The following is a 17,040-nucleotide window of genomic DNA, read 5'->3' as shown; positions in this document are numbered from 1 at the left end:
ACACACTTCCCAATGTGCTATCGACTGCAAACTTGGTATATTTATGTCATACTGATGACAACACGATATTCTATCACAAAAACAAAAATCCTAAACATATTTAAAACTTTTTACACGCTTTTATTTAACTTACTGGATGTGTTGTCGTATCAAAAAATCTTGTAACTCAATTTTAACCGTATTCCCAATGTCCTATCGACTGCAAACTTGGTATAACTATGTCATAATGATGACAATACTATATTCTATCATTGAAAATTAAAAATATTTTTTTAACAATTATTTACGGCTCTAATTGTCCACGCTCAACTCACGTTGTTGTCTGTAAATCACCACGTGGTCCCTGACGTCACGGCAAGCCTCATGGAGCCACGCCGAGGGGCGGGGGATGTGGAAGGAGGGGAGGGGCGATGGGGGAAAGGGGCAGGGGTAAGGGCAGCTCAGGCAGTACATTTCATTAAAATGTGTTTTTTTTAAAGTATTTTTAAATATTTTATTTATATCGTTCTGACCTTCTAACCCCGTGTCCCATCGTCAGCAAGTCTGGGGAGGGGGCTGGAAAAGAGCTTCATAGCTCATCGGATTTCCTTCTGCAGTCTGAATGAGTTCACCGACACGGTGGGACTGGCTCTGCCCGGCCACGTGCTCACGCCAAATTTACCGTCGAGGATGGCCCAATCAAGACGCGTGGCGTGACAGCTGTCGGCAGAGGGCGGTGCAGCCCAATCAATTGTTGGACTCTACGACTATGCTCCTTCGCCACCTTCACCAACCCGCATCAGCCAGGGATGGTGAAGTATGATGAAACATTCCCCCACGACCCGAACGGCGTGAGGAGGCCCTCATCCAGCAGTGGATTAAAAGGGTACAGGCGCAAACCCTGCAAGTGCGAGCTTAATTAGAGGGAGCTCTAGAAAGCCACTCGAGAGGGTATTTGGCCTACTCTTCCATGCTGACCAGACCTTTGAAAGAGGGGGTGTGCAACCACAACTAAAACAACGCCATATTCGTCAATGACATCAGCGTGCCTTTACCAAGTGAAACGTATAATATATACAATAGGCGACGTTGCAGGCATCGGCCGTTCTTCGTGGCAAATAACCTGGCCCAGTGCCAGATCTCATTCAATGGGAACGGCGTTAACATTTCAGGAGGAAAGAGGGATTTCACATCTGCGAACCGGGACGCGTGTTAATTTCTCTCTCTCTGTTTTCAAGTCGATTTTAATTTGCAATTCCAATTCTGTCTCCCCCCACCCACCCCACCATCGCCGTGAGCGAGTACAGGAGCGTTGTGGTGTTTGTCCAGATCGGTGCCCACTCGCTCACTGTCTCCCTTAGAGGCGTTATCCCCAATTCGGAACGGGGCACTGGCCTCAAATACATCACTCACTGAGGTTTCTCAGACATTTGGTAAACGAAATTGGCGAGCGGAGAGCCCAAAGGGCTTAGACCTCCACAAAGCCCCCCCCCCCCCCGCTCTGCACAGCAGCAAAGCCAAACGGGTTCCATTACAACCACTCGTTAGGACATATGAATGGAAGTCAAAACGATGTCCTGCTCATGTATTGCTTTACAGTCCAGAGCCAGTGGTGGAAATTCCACATTCCTATGGCAGGAGGTACCAGGCCCCGCGTAAACCATGCAACACCACTCCATGTGAGGCTATGGGTAGGTCTCGGCAAGGTAAGGTAAAAGTGTAAAAAACGAGCCTACCTTTACCCTACCTTTTACCTTACCACAATACAATCACTCTACCCTACCTTTTACCCTTTAGCAGGTAAGGTAACAGGTAAAAAGCAACGAGCCTACCTTTTACCCTACCCTTTACCCTTACCGCTTGGCATGTCGACACCTTTACCTTTACCCCTTTTACCCGGTAAAAAATTAACCCGTTAAAAACAAAGTTTTCACTATAAATCCTTTATATGCGTGGCATCGGTTTTATTTTATTATTCATTTCTGTTTTTCTTGAGTAAGAGTTTCATTTTTATCACATTGGTATTTTAAATTAAATATGAAAAAAAATTTCCTATAAAGTAGAAAATTTTGGAAATTTTTTCACGAAAATAAATTGTCACGCACAACGAGTCTGTGTGCAAAATGTCAGCTCGATTGGATCACGGGAAGTGGGTTAAAAAACGACCGAAAGATTTGCACGGTCGTAAGCGCGCAAGCAAGCAAGCCAGTGAACTTAATATAAAGGATTTAAAAAGGGTACTTTGCCGACGCCTTGCTATGGGTGTGAGCCTCGTCAATGGGTCTCTCTACGTATCGGTCTCCACGTGAATCTATGACTCTTCATGCGAGTCTGTGTGAGGTTTGTATTTGGGTGGCAAAGTGGAACACCTTGCGGGGCTCGATTAATCCAGCACGCGTCTTTTTTTTTAAAATAAATTCCGTTCCATTATTCAGGAGGCTCACCCCAGAGACCAGCAACATTTCTTTGGGCTATTTAACATTTGGCTCAGGTCGTGAGAGGTGGCGGTGGCTTGCGGAGGCCTTCATCCAGTGGTGGATTGACCATGGCTGGCGAGGACGACGATTGCACAGCGATACAATCATGCGAGAATAGTTGAGGCTGTGCAAAGATGATGCGAACATGCTAGATTTAAAGCTTTCGTGACTGCAAGGATTCATACTCTTAGGATTTTTCGGTAAAGTCACGTAGGTAAAAATAAAAAATAATATAAATAATAATAGAAATATTTTTGATAATTGGTTCTTTACCCTTCTATCTGGCAACAAAACTGACACCTTTTTGCAAGGAGTCATGTTTGCATAGACCGCAATACCTGCAGTCATAAATACAAACAAAAGACATAACTCTGATAATGTGCACTGTCCTTGAAGTTGATTGGTCCACACCCGAGACAGCTTTCCTTCGAGCCTAGTCCCATATGGAACTAGGCTCGAAGGAAAGCTGTCTCGGGTGTGGACCAATCAACTTCAAGGACAGTGCACATTATCAGAGTTATGTCTTTTGTTTGTATTTATGACTGCAGGTATTGCGGTCTATGCAAACATGACTCCTTGCAAAAAGGTGTCAGTTTTGTTGCCAGATAGAAGGGTAAAGAACCAATTATCATATTTTTACTGGCAAATGAGGTCCCCATAGTGTAGAAATATTTTTTTTAAATCACGACGTTTCGGAGGCAACACAAGTCTCCGTCATCAGGTGCGACCGTCACAGCGAGATTTAAAATAATAGAAATAATAGAAATACAAATTATAAATCACGACGAAGTCTCAGTGTAACCTGGTTACAGTAATTTTAGCTGTGACGGTCCCACCTGATGACGGAGACTTGTGTTGCCTCCGAAACGTCGTGATTTCTAATTTTTATTTCTATTATTTCTATTTTATTATTTATTTTTACCTACGTGACTTAACCGAAAAAACCGAAGAGCATGATGTGAACAGATGGTGCGCCATACTTGCTTTGCTTGTGGGTGCGGGGAGCGGTGGCGCAGCGGTTAGCGCACCGCACTCTGAACCTGGCGACCCGAGTTCGATTCCCGGCCACGGCTCACGTCAGTGGCGCGTCGCACTCGAGCAGATACTGAACCCTCACCCCCCCACCACCTTCCATCAACCTCCACTGACCAGCGTGGTGAAGTATGGTAAAACAAACCGCCGTGATTGACACGGCGCGGGGAAGTTGTCTGTTGAAATCGAAACGAATAGAAAGATCGTTTACCCTGAGCTAATTGCAATTGGTCATCCAGACACGTGGCAACTCAGAGCAATTGAACAACCAGTGTTTGCACTGCGCCGTCGCCTTATCGAAATGTAAATGTCAGGCTGATGTAAAACATTCCGATGCCAAATCACTCAACTAATGAGAAGTGCCTGACAGCATGGATTACACATCTCATCAGCCACGCGGCCGAATGGGAGTGCACACATTTTGCAGAATTGGTCCAACGCAAGCAACAATCTGGGCCGGTTTCGATATTCAATGTCTCATCAGCAAACTCTGGCTTACTTGAATCAATGCTGGTGAACTGCCCGATATTTACAAACGAGCGCAGCGGGACGCAGCGGGGCACGGTTCGATTACAGCGGCCGCCCTGGTTATTACTGCGGGGTGTAACACCCGCAGAGATTATCACACGACGTGCCGTCTGGAGCACGTTTCTCAAACCCGTCCACTGCCTCTGTCCACCCAGGTGGGTTCACCACACTCTAAGATTGGCAGGTCACGTGTGGAGGGGTGAATTGTGGGTACTCACACCTCTTCCGGGACGTCAGCGTGGAAGAAACGGCCAAAAAACCTTCAAGAGAGGGGGACGAGCTCCCTGGAAAGGAAGGCCCTTTTGTCAGCAGTGGTGTGAGACATTGCAGGGCTGCGCTTGTACCCACACGCGGGGCAGCCCCGAGCAGAGCAACATTGATCTCGGTGACCACGCCTCGGCACCGATCATTAAACCACTTCCCTTAACGAGCACATCAGACGACGAGTGTGGGAGTGAGGATTGTTATCTGCTTCGCCCGTGGAAATCGATTCGAAACGGGCGCGAAACCTGCGATGAGCGTTACTCTTCCATGGCAGGGCGGGTGAGACACCGCTGACCCCGGCTGTGTGATTAAACCGGGTGGCCACAGAGACGAATAGACACACACAGAGACCCATAGACTCACATAGACCCAGACTCGCACAGACCCAGACTCACACAGAGACCAATAGCCTCACACAGAGACCCATAGACTCACATAGACCCAGACTCGCACAGACCCAGACTCACACAAGACCCATAGACTCACATAGACCCAGACTCGCACAGAAACAGACTCACACAGAGACCCATAGACTCACGTGGAGACCCATAGCCTCACACAGAGACCCATAGGCTCACATAGAGACCCACAAATACTCACAGAGACCCATAGACTCACACAGAGACCCAGAGACTCACAGACTCACACACAGAGACCCATACTCACGCAAACCCATTGACTCAGAGACCCATACTCACACAAATACCCAGACTCACACGGAAACCCATAGCCTCACACAGAGACCCATAGACTCACACAGAGACCAATAGACTCACACAGACCCATAGACTCACACAGAGACCCATAGACTCACATAGAGACCCATAGCCTCACACACAGACCCATAGACTCACATAGAGACCCATAGACTCACACACAGATACCAATAGACTCACACAGAGACCCATACTCACGCAAACCCATTGACTCAGACCCATACTCACACAAATACCCAGACTCACACGGAAACCCATAGCCTCACACAGAGACCCATAGACTCACACAGAGACCAATAGACTCACACAGACCCATAGACTCACACAGAGACCCATAGACTCACATAGAGACCCATAGCCTCACACACAGACCCATAGACTCACATAGAGACCCATAGACTCACACACAGATACCAATAGACTCACACAGAGACCCATACTCACGCAAACCCATTGACTCAGACCCATACTCACACAAATACCCATAGACTCACAGAGACCCATAGACTCACATAGAGACCCATAGACTCACACAGAGACACACACACACTCACTCAAGAGCCACCATCGCCACCCAGTGGCTGTGACGTCACCGCGGCGTTTGTGCCAGGTTAGGTGCACTGAGGCCACGTGTAGTGCCGAAGGCTTGCTGGCAGGTCAAGGGACAGAGCCCAGGCGGTGCCATGGGTTGAGATGATTCGTAGGTGTTTGGTGTTGTGAGGGACGTCGGCATGGCGTACCACCTTATGCCGGCACATTACCACCACAGCGTGTTAATGTACACAACAACACTGATCTTTATTACAAAGGGGATTCATACTGGTAGGAACCCACTGGTTCCACCAGCCCACAGGGGATTATTGTGTCCGTCCGTCGTGCAGGGAGGGGCTGGGTAGGGAGGGTGGGGCTGGGTGGGGAGGGTGGGGCTGGGTGGGGGGGTGGGAGGGGTGGGGCTGGGTGGAGAGGGGCTGGTCACCCCGTGGTGCCCTTATAAAACTCAACGTTTAACCTCCTCACGCCGGCTTGTGCCCGCCCTCACAGTCGGCCATATTTGCGGAAATACACCATGCCGCCTTTGACCCTGGCCACTGACCGAGCAACCCAACGTTCCTACCAGCTCCCTCCGCAGGAGGAATGTGTTTATCACCATCATCAGCCATGATCTTATCCACCGTCGGATTAAGTGGTCCCCAAAGCTGCGTCATCTCTCATGGCCTGGCCAGCATCCCGCTGCTGCGCACTGGCTCCGACGATGTCCGGTGGTCGAGACGCACCATGGAAAGGGCAGCCCAAGGGAGGGAACGTGCCCGTGGCTAGAACACTCAAAACTAATGAAAAACATCTTTGAATGCATTGGTGAGAATACAATTTTAAAATATATATTTCACCACGCTAGTCGATTGCGGGTTATGAAGGGGCGGCCAGGACCGGTACAGATATCGCTTGCCACTGATAATAAGAATTAAAATGTTTCATGGGCATTCCATCCTAGGATCTCAATGTGCAATACATGAAAGGCAGGAAAAAAAAAGAGATCCTGGGCAACCGACCACACTAAAGAGGGAAGGGCCACTTGAAAGAGATGCGGTTTTCAAGCAGACTGAAATATATCTACCGACTCTGATAGCCCTGATTTCAAGCGGCGAGGCGTTCCGTGGCTTGCTGCCACGCTAACAAAAGCACCGATCGCCCAAAGAGCTCAACCTGTAGACATGGGAACACTGATCAGCTGGAGATCAGAAGAGATTAAGGACCTTGATGGAATATATAAATGTAATAGTTCCTGCAAGTGATGTGTGGTGAGCCCTTTTAAAGCCTTGTCGGTTAATAGCAATACCTTTAAATCCACTCGGATTTTGACTTGTAGCCAATGGATATAGGAGGGCTGGTGCAATGTGCTCATGGAATGGTGTATGTGGTGTAAGAACTCTAGCAGCTGCAGTATGAACAAGCAGGAGTTTGCCCAGTACTTTGATGTTAGCCGTGTCCGGGAATCTAATGCAGATCGCCGTGTTTACAAAGCAATGCGCTAACGACTGTGGCACAGACTCCTCCTCCACCCACATTCATGATACAAGGCAGTGTTAATGATGGGTATGGAAAACAATTCTAGATTTGAAGCTTTCGTGACTGCAAGGATTAATATTCTTAAGTTTTTTCGGTAAAGTCACGTAGGTGACTTCCACCTGAAGACGGAAGCTTGTGTTGCCTCCGAAACGTCGTGATTTTTATTTTATTTTTATGAATTAAAATGTTTTACCTACGTGACTTTACCGAAAAAGCCTAAGAATATGGAAAACAAGTTTTGATTGGTTCTTTCGGTAAAGTCACGTAGAAGGGAAATAATAAAATAAAATAAATATTAAAAAAATAAAAATTCTCACGTTTCGACTGCAACACAAGCAATCATCATCAGGTGTGAAATCCACAGCAAGAAATTTTGAAAAAAGTGGCTGTGTATTTCACAGCTGATGACGATTGCTTGTGTTTCAGTCGAAATGTCGTGAGAATTTTTATTGTTTTTATATTTGTATTATTTTATTATTTTCCTTCTACATGACTTTACCGAAAGAACCAAGAATATGAATCCCTGTAGTCACGAAAGCTTTTCATCGAAGTTTTGATCCATGACAGCAGTGAGCCCATCGTGGTACTTGCCGTCGAAGGGCTACTACACAGCCACGCAGCTTCAGAGTCCAACACCACACAACCCAATCTCTGCAAAATTCCCCAACCCCACCAGAACCCGACTCTCCCCACGACCCCGACGTCCGCCGATTCACGGCCGCGTATCGCCGGGACCGCCGTCGAGAACATCTCCCACGGCCTCCAGCGCCACCGTGCCCGCCGGCGCCTTCCCCGCGTCTCCGTGGCGGTGTCCCTCCTGGTGGCGCAGGAGGGCGGCGCGCCTGCCGAACGCCAAGCCGCACTCGTCGCACAGAAACGGCCGCGTGCCGACGCCGCCGGCCAAGTGCTGGCGCCGGTGTTTGCGGAGGCCGCTGCTCTGTGCGTACACGTTCCCGCAGTCGGCGCACGCGAACGGCTTCCCGCCGGCGTGCGTGAGCGCGTGCTCCGCCAGGTGGTGCCGGCTGGCGAACCGGCGCCGGCACTCGGCGCACTCGAACGGCTTCTCCCCGGCGTGCGCGCGCCGGTGCTTGGCGAGACCGGCGGGCTGCGCGAACGCCCGACCGCACTCGGTGCAGATGTGAGGCCGCTCGCCAGTGTGTGTGCGCCGGTGAGCGTCCAGGTGGTGGCGGCCGGAGAAGCGGCGGCCGCAGCGTTCGCACTCGTGCGGCTTCTCCCCGGTGTGCACGCGCCGGTGCGCCCGCAGGTGGTGCGGCAGGAAGAAGCGCTCTCCGCACCGCTCGCAGGCGTGCCGGCGCTCCCTCGCGCGGCCGTGCCGGCAGGGAGGGCGCGGGTCGGGCAAAGCGGCGCAGGCCCCGCACGGCGGCGGCGGCGCCGGCGGCGTGGGGGGGGGGGCGGCGACGGCGTGCGTAGGCCGGTGCCTGCGGAGGTAGGCCTGTCGGGAAAACCGGCGCCCGCACTCGGCGCACTCGAACGGCTTCTCCCCGGTGTGCACGCGCCGGTGCTGCCGCAGGCGCCCCGCGTCGGCGAACAACTTGCCGCACTCCTCGCACATGTGGAGTTTTTCCGGCGAAACGGAGGCGGGGGCGGCGCCGTCGGCGTGCGTCCGCCGGTGCGCGCGCAGGGTGCCGGCGAGGGCGAAGCGCCGGTCGCACAGCTCGCAGGCGTGCGGGCGCTCGCCCGTGTGCACGCGCCGGTGCTTGCGCAGGCCGGCGGCCAGCGCGAAGGCCAGGCCGCAGGCGGCGCAGACGTGCGGGCGGGCGGCCGCGTGCGTGGCCGCGTGCGCCCCGAGGTGGTGCTTGAGCAGGAAGCGGAGGCCGCAGAGCTCGCAGGCGAAGGGGCGCACGCCCGAGTGCGTCTGCTCGTGCTCCTGGGCGGGACGAGAGGAAGGGGTCACAAACCGGGGTGACGAGATGACGTTTCGTAAAAATTACTGCAGTGTACTCGTCTCCACCAATGTGTACATGCGTGACGAACTTCATTCGCACCGTACGTAGCGACCGTGGTAATCGGAGGTGCGGGGAAAGGACAACAAACTCAATAAAATCACCTGATGATTGCTTGTGTTGCAGTTGAAACGTCGTGAGAATTTTAATATTTTTATTATTTTATTATTTCCCTTCTACGTGACTTTACCGAAAGAACCAAGAATATGAATCCCTGCAGTCACGAAAGCTTTAAATCAAAATTCAATAAAAGCTGTTCTAATTGAATTAGTTTTCAATCTAGACGATGATTTAAACAAGTGCATTGCTCCAGCGGCTTCCCAATATTGGGAAGAGCGTTCCAGACGGACGCAGAACCGCATCCGAAAGCGCGCAACGCGTTGACCGTCTTTGTTCGATGGCCAGCCAGAAGCCGCTGCGAGTTTTTGCGCGATGATGGTTTCTGCTCCTTCGCCGACATCGTCAAGGCACTGTGGTTCATTGGTGGCAATCACTCTGTGTGTACACTATGAGACATCTCCTTACCAGTGGCAAAATATAGTAGTAGGTTTTTACCCTTTAAACTGGTACAAAAACTGACACCTTTATACAAGGCATGTTCGCAATAACCACAACACAAGCAGTCAAAATGCAAACAAAAAGAAACAACTCTGATGATGATAATGATATGCACTGTCCTTGAATTTGATTGGTCCACACCCGAGACAGCTTTTCTTAGAGCCTAGTCTCCATTGGTGTTGGACCAGATGACGCCAAAAGGCGTACAACTCAAAGACATTTCGATTTAAAGCTTTCGTGACTGCAGGGATTCATCTTCTTGGTTCTTTCGGTAAAGTCACGTAGAACGGAAATAATAAAATAATAATAATAAAACTCAAAAACAGCGTACTTTACTCCTTTACCAGTGGCAAAATATAGTAGTAGCTTTTTACCCTTTCAACTGCTACAAAAACTGACACCTTCATACAAGGAATTTTTTCGCACCAGTTCAAAGGGTACTGTGTGTGTGAACGAGTGCGCAGTGAAGTGCGTGCAGACGTACCCTGAGCGTGGAGGGCTTCATGAAGCCCTTGCCGCACACCTGGCACGGGTAGGGCCGCTGGGTCGCGTGCATTCGCTTGGCGTGGGCACGCAGCGAGCGCTTGTTCGCAAACTCCTTGCGGCACTCGCCGCATGCCATCAGCTCGGCCCGCGCCACCGCGAAATCGCACGGCAAAGGGCCTGAAGCCACCACTGCAGAGCCCCGGGACTCGAATTCCACGGTAGCAGGTGCCTCGGCCTTCTCCTGCATCTCCTGCTGCACAGACAGAGGCTCCATGGGCAGAAGCGGTGAGTGCGGACACGGAGAGCGGATACACGGGGGGGGGGTCACCAATCGGCGAAGATGATGGGTGTGCAGATAACGGGATCGAGACTGAGTGGCAGGGAATCGAGATGCGTGGAATGCTGGTGAGGGGGGGGTCACGGTTCGTCCTGCTGATGATGATGGAGTCCAGTGTCACGATGGACTCAACGTGGGAAGAGAGGAGATGTGGACATCGTGGATGCGCGTGGCCACAATACGAATTTAGTTCTCTTCAAAGGGATCGCGGTTAATGGGATCGCGGATTAGGGGAGTGGGGTTGCTGTTAATGGGATCGCGGTTAATGGGATCGCGGTTAATGGGATCGCGGATTAGGGGAGTGGGGCTGCTGTTAATGGGATCGCGGTTAATTGGATCGCGGATTAGGGGAGTGGGGCTGTTAATGGGATCACGGTTAATGGGATCACGGTTAATGGGATCGCAGATTAGGGGAGTGGGGTTGCTGTTAATGGAATCACGGTTAATGGGATCGTGGATTAGGGGAGTGGGGTCGCTGTTAATGGGATCGCGGTTAATGGGATCGCGGTTAATGGGATCGCGGATTAGGGGAGTGGGGCTGCTGTTAATGGGATCGCGGTTAATTGGATCGCGGATTAGGGGAGTGGGGCTGTTAATGGGATCACGGTTAATGGGATCACGGTTAATGGGATCGCAGATTAGGGGAGTGGGGTTGCTGTTAATGGAATCACGGTTAATGGGATCGTGGATTAGGGGAGTGGGGTCGCTGTTAATGGGATCGCGGTTAATGGGATGGTGGATTAGGGGAGTGGGGTCGCTGTTAATGGGATCGCGGTTAATGGGATCGTGGATTAGGGGAGTGGGGCTGCTGTTAATGGGATCGCGGTTAATGGGATCGTGGATTAGGGGAGTGGGGTCGCTGTTAATGGGATCGCGGTTAATGGGATCGTGGATTAGGGGAGTGGGATTGCTGTTAATGGGATCGCGGTTAATGGGATCGTGGATTAGGGGAGTGGGGCTGCTGTTAATGGGATCGCGGTTAATGGGATCGTGGATTAGGGGAGTGGGGTCGCTGTTAATGGGATCGCGGTTAATGGGATCGTGGATTAGGGGAGTGGGATTGCTGTTAATGGGATCGCGGATTAGGGGAGTGCGGTCGCTGTTAATGGGATCGCGGTTAATGGGATCAAGGATTAGGGGAGTGGGGTTGCTGTTAATGGGATCGCGGTTAATGGGATCGCTGTTAATGGGATTAAGGATTACAAATAGGATCGAGGTTCATAGAATCGCAGATTACAGGAATGGGGGGGGGGGGGGGGGCTCGCGGATTAGAGGAGTGGGGGGGGGCTCGAGCTCGCGGATTAGAGGAGTGGGGGGGGGCTCACGGATTAGAGGAGTGGGGGGGGGGGCTCGAGCTCGCGGATTAGAGGAGTGGGGGGGGGGCTCGGGCTCGCGGATTAGAGGAGTGGGGGGGGGCTCGAGCTCGCGGATTAGAGGAGTGGGGGGGGGGCTCGGGCTCGCGGATTAGAGGAGTGGGGGGGGGGGGCTCGAGCTCACGGATTAGAGGAGGGGGGGGGGGCTCGGGCTCGCAGATTAGAGGAGTGGGGGGAGGGCTCGAGCTCGCGGATTAGAGGAGTGGGGGGGGGGCTCGGGCTCGCGGATTAGAGGAGTGGGGGGGGGCTCGGGCTCGCGGATTAGAGGAGTGGGGGGGGGCTCGGGCTCGCGGATTAGAGGAGTGGGGGGAGGGCTCGAGCTCGCGGATTAGAGGAGTGGGGGGGGGGGGCTCGGGCTCGCGGATTAGAGGAGTGGGGGGGGGCTCGGGCTCGCGGATTAGAGGAGTGGGGGGGGGGCTCGCGGATTAGAGGAGTGGGGGGGGGGGGGGGCTCGGGCTCGCGGATTAGAGGAGTGGGGGGGGGCTCGAGCTCACGGATTAGAGGAGTGGGGGGGGGGCTCGGGCTCGCGGATTAGAGGAGTGGGGGGGGGGGGCTCGGGCTCGCGGATTAGAGGAGTGGGGGGGGGGGCTCGGGCTCGCGGATTAGAGGAGTGGGGGGCTCGGGCTCGCGGCATCTCGAGCAGCTCCCCGCTGCCCCGCCTCCATGGGACCGTCAGAGAAAACAAAATGAACTCAACAGGGAGACGAGTCTTCACGTGTCAACGTAAGCCCCCCAAAACAACAACAACAACAACAACGACGACTACGACAACAACGACGACTACGTGAAGTGTCGAGAACGCGGGAGGCCTTGGCGAGTTCACCGCGGTCTCTTGAAGCCCCCCCCATCAACATACCAAGGGACCGCGGCGATTTGCTCACTGGTAACACGTTTCTTAGAACGCACTTAAGTTGTTGAATAAATGATGATGATTATGATGAACTAACTTAATGTGAAACAGCCAAGGTCGATCTACTGCTGGATGAAGGCTTTCCCAAGTCGCCGCCATCTCGACGATATTTATGATTCAACAAGTTAAGGGATGAGATAATCGCTTGCGTTAGTTTTTAGTGACCCCTACGGGAAAACTTCTATACTGATATAATTAACTAGTTTTGATATTTCATCTTGGTTCTTTCGGTAAAGTCACGTAGAAGGGAAGTAAGAATTATTTTTTAATGTTTTATTTTTATTATTTTATTACTGCCCTTCCACGTGACTTTACCGAAAGAACCAAGAAGATGAATCCCTGCAGTCACGAAAGCTTTAAATCCCTATGAAGTTGTATACCCTGGTGTGTGTTATTGTTATATCCTTAATTAACCTTTGGCGAAAGCCTCTCAACTTACCTGCGTCTCCGAGTGCGTTTGTGGGAACTCCCCAACATTATTACTGCAGCGCAGCAAGTCCTCGTTGAACGATGTAGATGCGTTCCAAATAAATGCCCCCTTTAATTTTAAAACGCGTTCGGCGAAAATAATTAGCCCATAAAGACCGAAACGGTAGCGTTTGGCGAGGCACGATATGAACTTTTTGGTGATTTTCGAAGAGTTTTTTGGTTTGGCCATGTTTGTTTGTTGCAATACAGATTTAGACTGATTGCTTTAATTTAAGTTGTCTTGTGGTTGTTGTTGTTGTTTGACTTGTATCCCACTGGGATTTTTGCACACAGTGTTGGTGTACGGTGCTTTTTCTGCAATGTCTTTTCTTGGATTTTCTGTTTGCACAAAGTCACTTTAAGATGTTTTTTTGTTCATGTTTTTGTTTTTTGTTTGTTGCAGTTGCACCCGATTAAAGAGCCGAATGGCTCACAGGGCTATACCTAATACATGAACTTGAACTACGCACACAATTTTAAAATAACCGAGGGTGCTACAGGCCAATTCAGACCTTATTGATTACCCCGTGCCCCTTATAAGTCTCAACGTTCATCCTATACACTACACTATACACTACACTATACACTACTATACACTGCACTATACACTACTATACACTACACTATACACTACTATACACTACACTATACACTACTATACACTACACTATACACTACTATACACCACTATACACTACACTATACACTACTATATACTACACTATACACTACACTATACACTACTATACACTACTATACACTACACTATATACTACACTATACACTACACTATACACTACTCTATACACTACTATACATTACACTATACACTACACTATACACTACTACACTACACTACTATACACTACACTATACACTACTATACACTACTATACACTACACTATACACTACTATATACACTACACTATACACTACACTACACACTAATATATACACTACACTATACACTACTATATACACTACACTACACACTACTATATACACTACACTATACACTACACTATACACTACACTAATATATAATACACTACACTATACACTACTACAATCCTGTCACCCCTTATCAGTGCCCTACCTTATCACAGACCAATTCAGACCTTATTGGTCACCCCGTGCCCCTTATACATCTGTAATGCGGGCGTAAATGGGCGGGGCGGATATGACGATCCGAGAGGGAGGAGTCAGGGTGACGTGGGGGAGAAGTTATAGCGGGGAGACAGGAAGCTATCTGGGTCAGTCGGGGGAGTGAAGGGTGGTGAACACGTTGGGTGGTCGCCGTGCCTCAGCCTGGTGGCTGAGGGGCTCATGACGGCGCCAGCCAGCGGGGTGGAAGAGAGAGTGGCGAGATAGCCACAGAGGCCACGAAGGGCTGAGGTAGGAAGTGGCGAGATAGCCACAGAGGCCACGAAGGGCTGAGGTAGGAAATGGCGAGATAGCCATAGAGGCCACGAAGGGCTGACATTGGGAGGTGGCGAGATCGCCACGCACGGAGGAACAGGGAGCAGAGATGGAGCTGCTGTGAGAGCAGCCAGAGGGCTGCACCAAGAGCCTGCAGCGGAGCTGCAGGAGCGTGGAAGGCTACGGGAGCGAAGGCAGATGTGGGGCTGCCAGGGAGAGAGTCTCAGGAGGAGTGCCGTGTGGGAAGGAGAACGCGAACCCCAAATAAAGGACACGGAGTCAGAGAGAAGCGTCTGAGTCCTTTTATTACACTGGAGTCAGAAGTGAAACGGCATCTCAAAACAACTGAGAGAAAGAAGAAAAAAAAATATTCCTGCTACATCATCCGACGACGACGACCTTCCTCAGACAGTGGACCTGCCTGCGATGGAAGAGGAGATCCGTTCTGGAACGAGTACGGGTCCGGGTGAGCAAGGTGTCGCCGCGTCGGTGGACCTGTCTGTGCCGGAGGATGCCAACTTACGATGGAGACAGATGGTGATGCAGATGGGGACCTTGAAAATCGTGCTGGCGCGACTGTGTGAGTTCACCACGCCGAGGACGACGTCGGGGAGGCCCGGTGGTGATCCGCAGGCCTCTGCCTTTCCTGCGCTGCCAGCGCCATTGCCACGTGGCACGAAGACGCCATCTTGGGCGTGGCAGGGGAGAAACGGCGGGAAGCCGCCATCTTGTCTTCACCGCGGCGGGAGGACGCCGCCATCTTCAACATCGCGGCGGAGAGGCAGCCTTGCGCTGCCATCTGGAGGTGCCGCGGGGTGAGCAGCCTGCTGTGAGCTGCTGTTTTTCGAGGGGGTGCTGCGAGGAGAAGACGCCGATGCTGCAGCTGCTGGGGCGGGAGCTTCCCGTCCTGGCTCGGGTGCGTGACAACGGAGCCGTCAAGTCGCCGAACGAGTTCTGCGAGGCGTCTCAAGTTGCCACCCTGCCGTCCTCTTCTTGCTGCAGCCCCGGGCGAGTCATAACGATACGCACCCGGCCTTAACACACACCTCACTCATCTTTCGAGGTCCGGGGGGCTATTTTGGTTTTCTCTTATGACTCTATTGTGCGGAGCGCGGTTCGGACTGTGTATGTAATAACGATGAACGCGCTATCTGCTTGTTGCTTGGTGTCAATATAAGTGTGTGCGTGTGTTGAGAATGGACGGAGAGTCTGCTGTGTTTGCTGAGTGTCAAATGGTGTGTGTGCGCTGCTGCGTGTAGTTGTTATCTTGATGGTGAAGTTAATTATTAACTTGGGAGCGTCGGGTATCCTGGGCTGTACCTTGTGCGATGGGCTTAATTGTAAAAAAAATATATATATATTTTTGGTGTATTGTGCTGCGAGGTGCTGTGTGCGATGCGATTGTTGCAAGAGAGAGAATAATTGTGTTGTTGCTGCAAAGTTACGACAGGATTAATGGTGTGTTGGTTGCCTGCAGATCTGCTTGCTATTGTGCTTAAATGTACGCGTGTGATCGCGATATGCTGATTGCATGTGCTGTTATACCGTTCTGTATGGTTATGGGGTGCGATGCAGTGGTTGACTATTGGAATTGAGATTGTTATTATATTGTGCGTACCTGTTGGAAATTGCTAACAAATTCGAGGGGGACCCAAATATTTGGTTGTATGGTTGTTGTGCACACGAGATTGCGTGTATATTATAGAGGGGGACCATAAAATTTGGTTGTATGGGTGTTGTGCACACGAGATTGCGTGTATATTATAGAGGGGACCCAAAAATTTGGTTGTATGGGTGTTGTGCACACGAGATTGCGTGTATATTATAGAGGGGACCCAAAAATTTGGTTGTATGGGTGTTGTGCACACGAGATTGCGTGTATATTATAGAGGGGACCCAAAAATTTGGTTGTATGGGTGTTGTGCACACGAGATTGCGTGTATATTATAGAGGGGACCCAAAAATTTGGTTGTATGGGTGTTGTGCACACGAGATTGCGTGTATATTATAGAGGGGACCCAAAAATTTGGTTGTATGGGTGTTGTGCACACGAGATTGCGTGTATATTATAGGGGTAATTGAGCTTTTTGAAAATGAGGGTGCGCGATGACGCCGTTGTGGGTGTCTCAAAGGTTAATGCTAATGGGACCGTAAATTGGCGCCAAGTGGCGTCGCGTATTCGGTTGATCGCATGCAGCCACGAGTTGCTTGGCGAGTTGGGTTGTGTAACCAATGTGGTTGGTAAAATATTGGTTAAAAATTCCACGATATGACAGCTGTGCGCAGCAAGCTGGGGCTGTGCGTCTATCGTTGGTGGGGTTGTTATAACGTGACGGGGGATGCGTCTTGTGACCCCCAGTTAAGGGAAGCTGGGGTGCACGAATGGAGAAAACTGGCCACGTGTTCGCACGTTGGGTCGCCATTTTGTGCGCACGCGGGGTATGGTGACGATGCGCTTTGC

General features: G+C 51.1%; 1 protein-coding gene across 1 annotated transcript; it reads right to left on the bottom strand.

Annotated features, from left to right (window-relative positions):
- Positions 1-5,771: 5,771 nt before the first annotated feature.
- On the bottom strand, positions 5,772-10,908 carry LOC133350172 (zinc finger protein 883-like). Its single transcript, XM_061564236.1, has 2 exons — positions 10,070-10,908; positions 5,772-8,951 (listed from the first exon to the last, which is right to left on the bottom strand). The coding sequence occupies exons 1-2, from the start codon at positions 10,343-10,345 to the stop codon at positions 7,776-7,778; spliced, it is 1,452 nt and encodes a 483-aa protein (XP_061420220.1). The 5' UTR covers positions 10,346-10,908; the 3' UTR covers positions 5,772-7,775.
- Between the last annotated feature and the right edge of the window lie 6,132 nt (positions 10,909-17,040).

Source organism: Lethenteron reissneri, chromosome 4 (assembly GCF_015708825.2).
Source record: "Lethenteron reissneri isolate LAM-NWPU_2019-01 chromosome 4, ASM1570882v1, whole genome shotgun sequence".
Classification (NCBI taxonomy): Eukaryota; Metazoa; Chordata; class Hyperoartia; order Petromyzontiformes; family Petromyzontidae; genus Lethenteron; species Lethenteron reissneri.
Note: the sequence above shows the minus strand (reverse complement) of the source record. Positions and strands in the feature narration are given on the sequence as shown.

What these genes read in the sequence shown, in the direction of transcription:
- LOC133350172 (XM_061564236.1), bottom strand. Translation starts at nt 10,345, where the DNA reads ATGGAGCCTCTGTCTGTGCAGCAGGAGATGCAGGAGAAGGCCGAGGCA. An exon ending in TGAAGCCCTCCACGCTCAGG is followed by an intron (nt 8,952 to 10,069) that starts GTACGTCTGCAC and finishes CGTCCCGCCCAG; the next exon opens with GAGCACGAGCAGACGCACTC.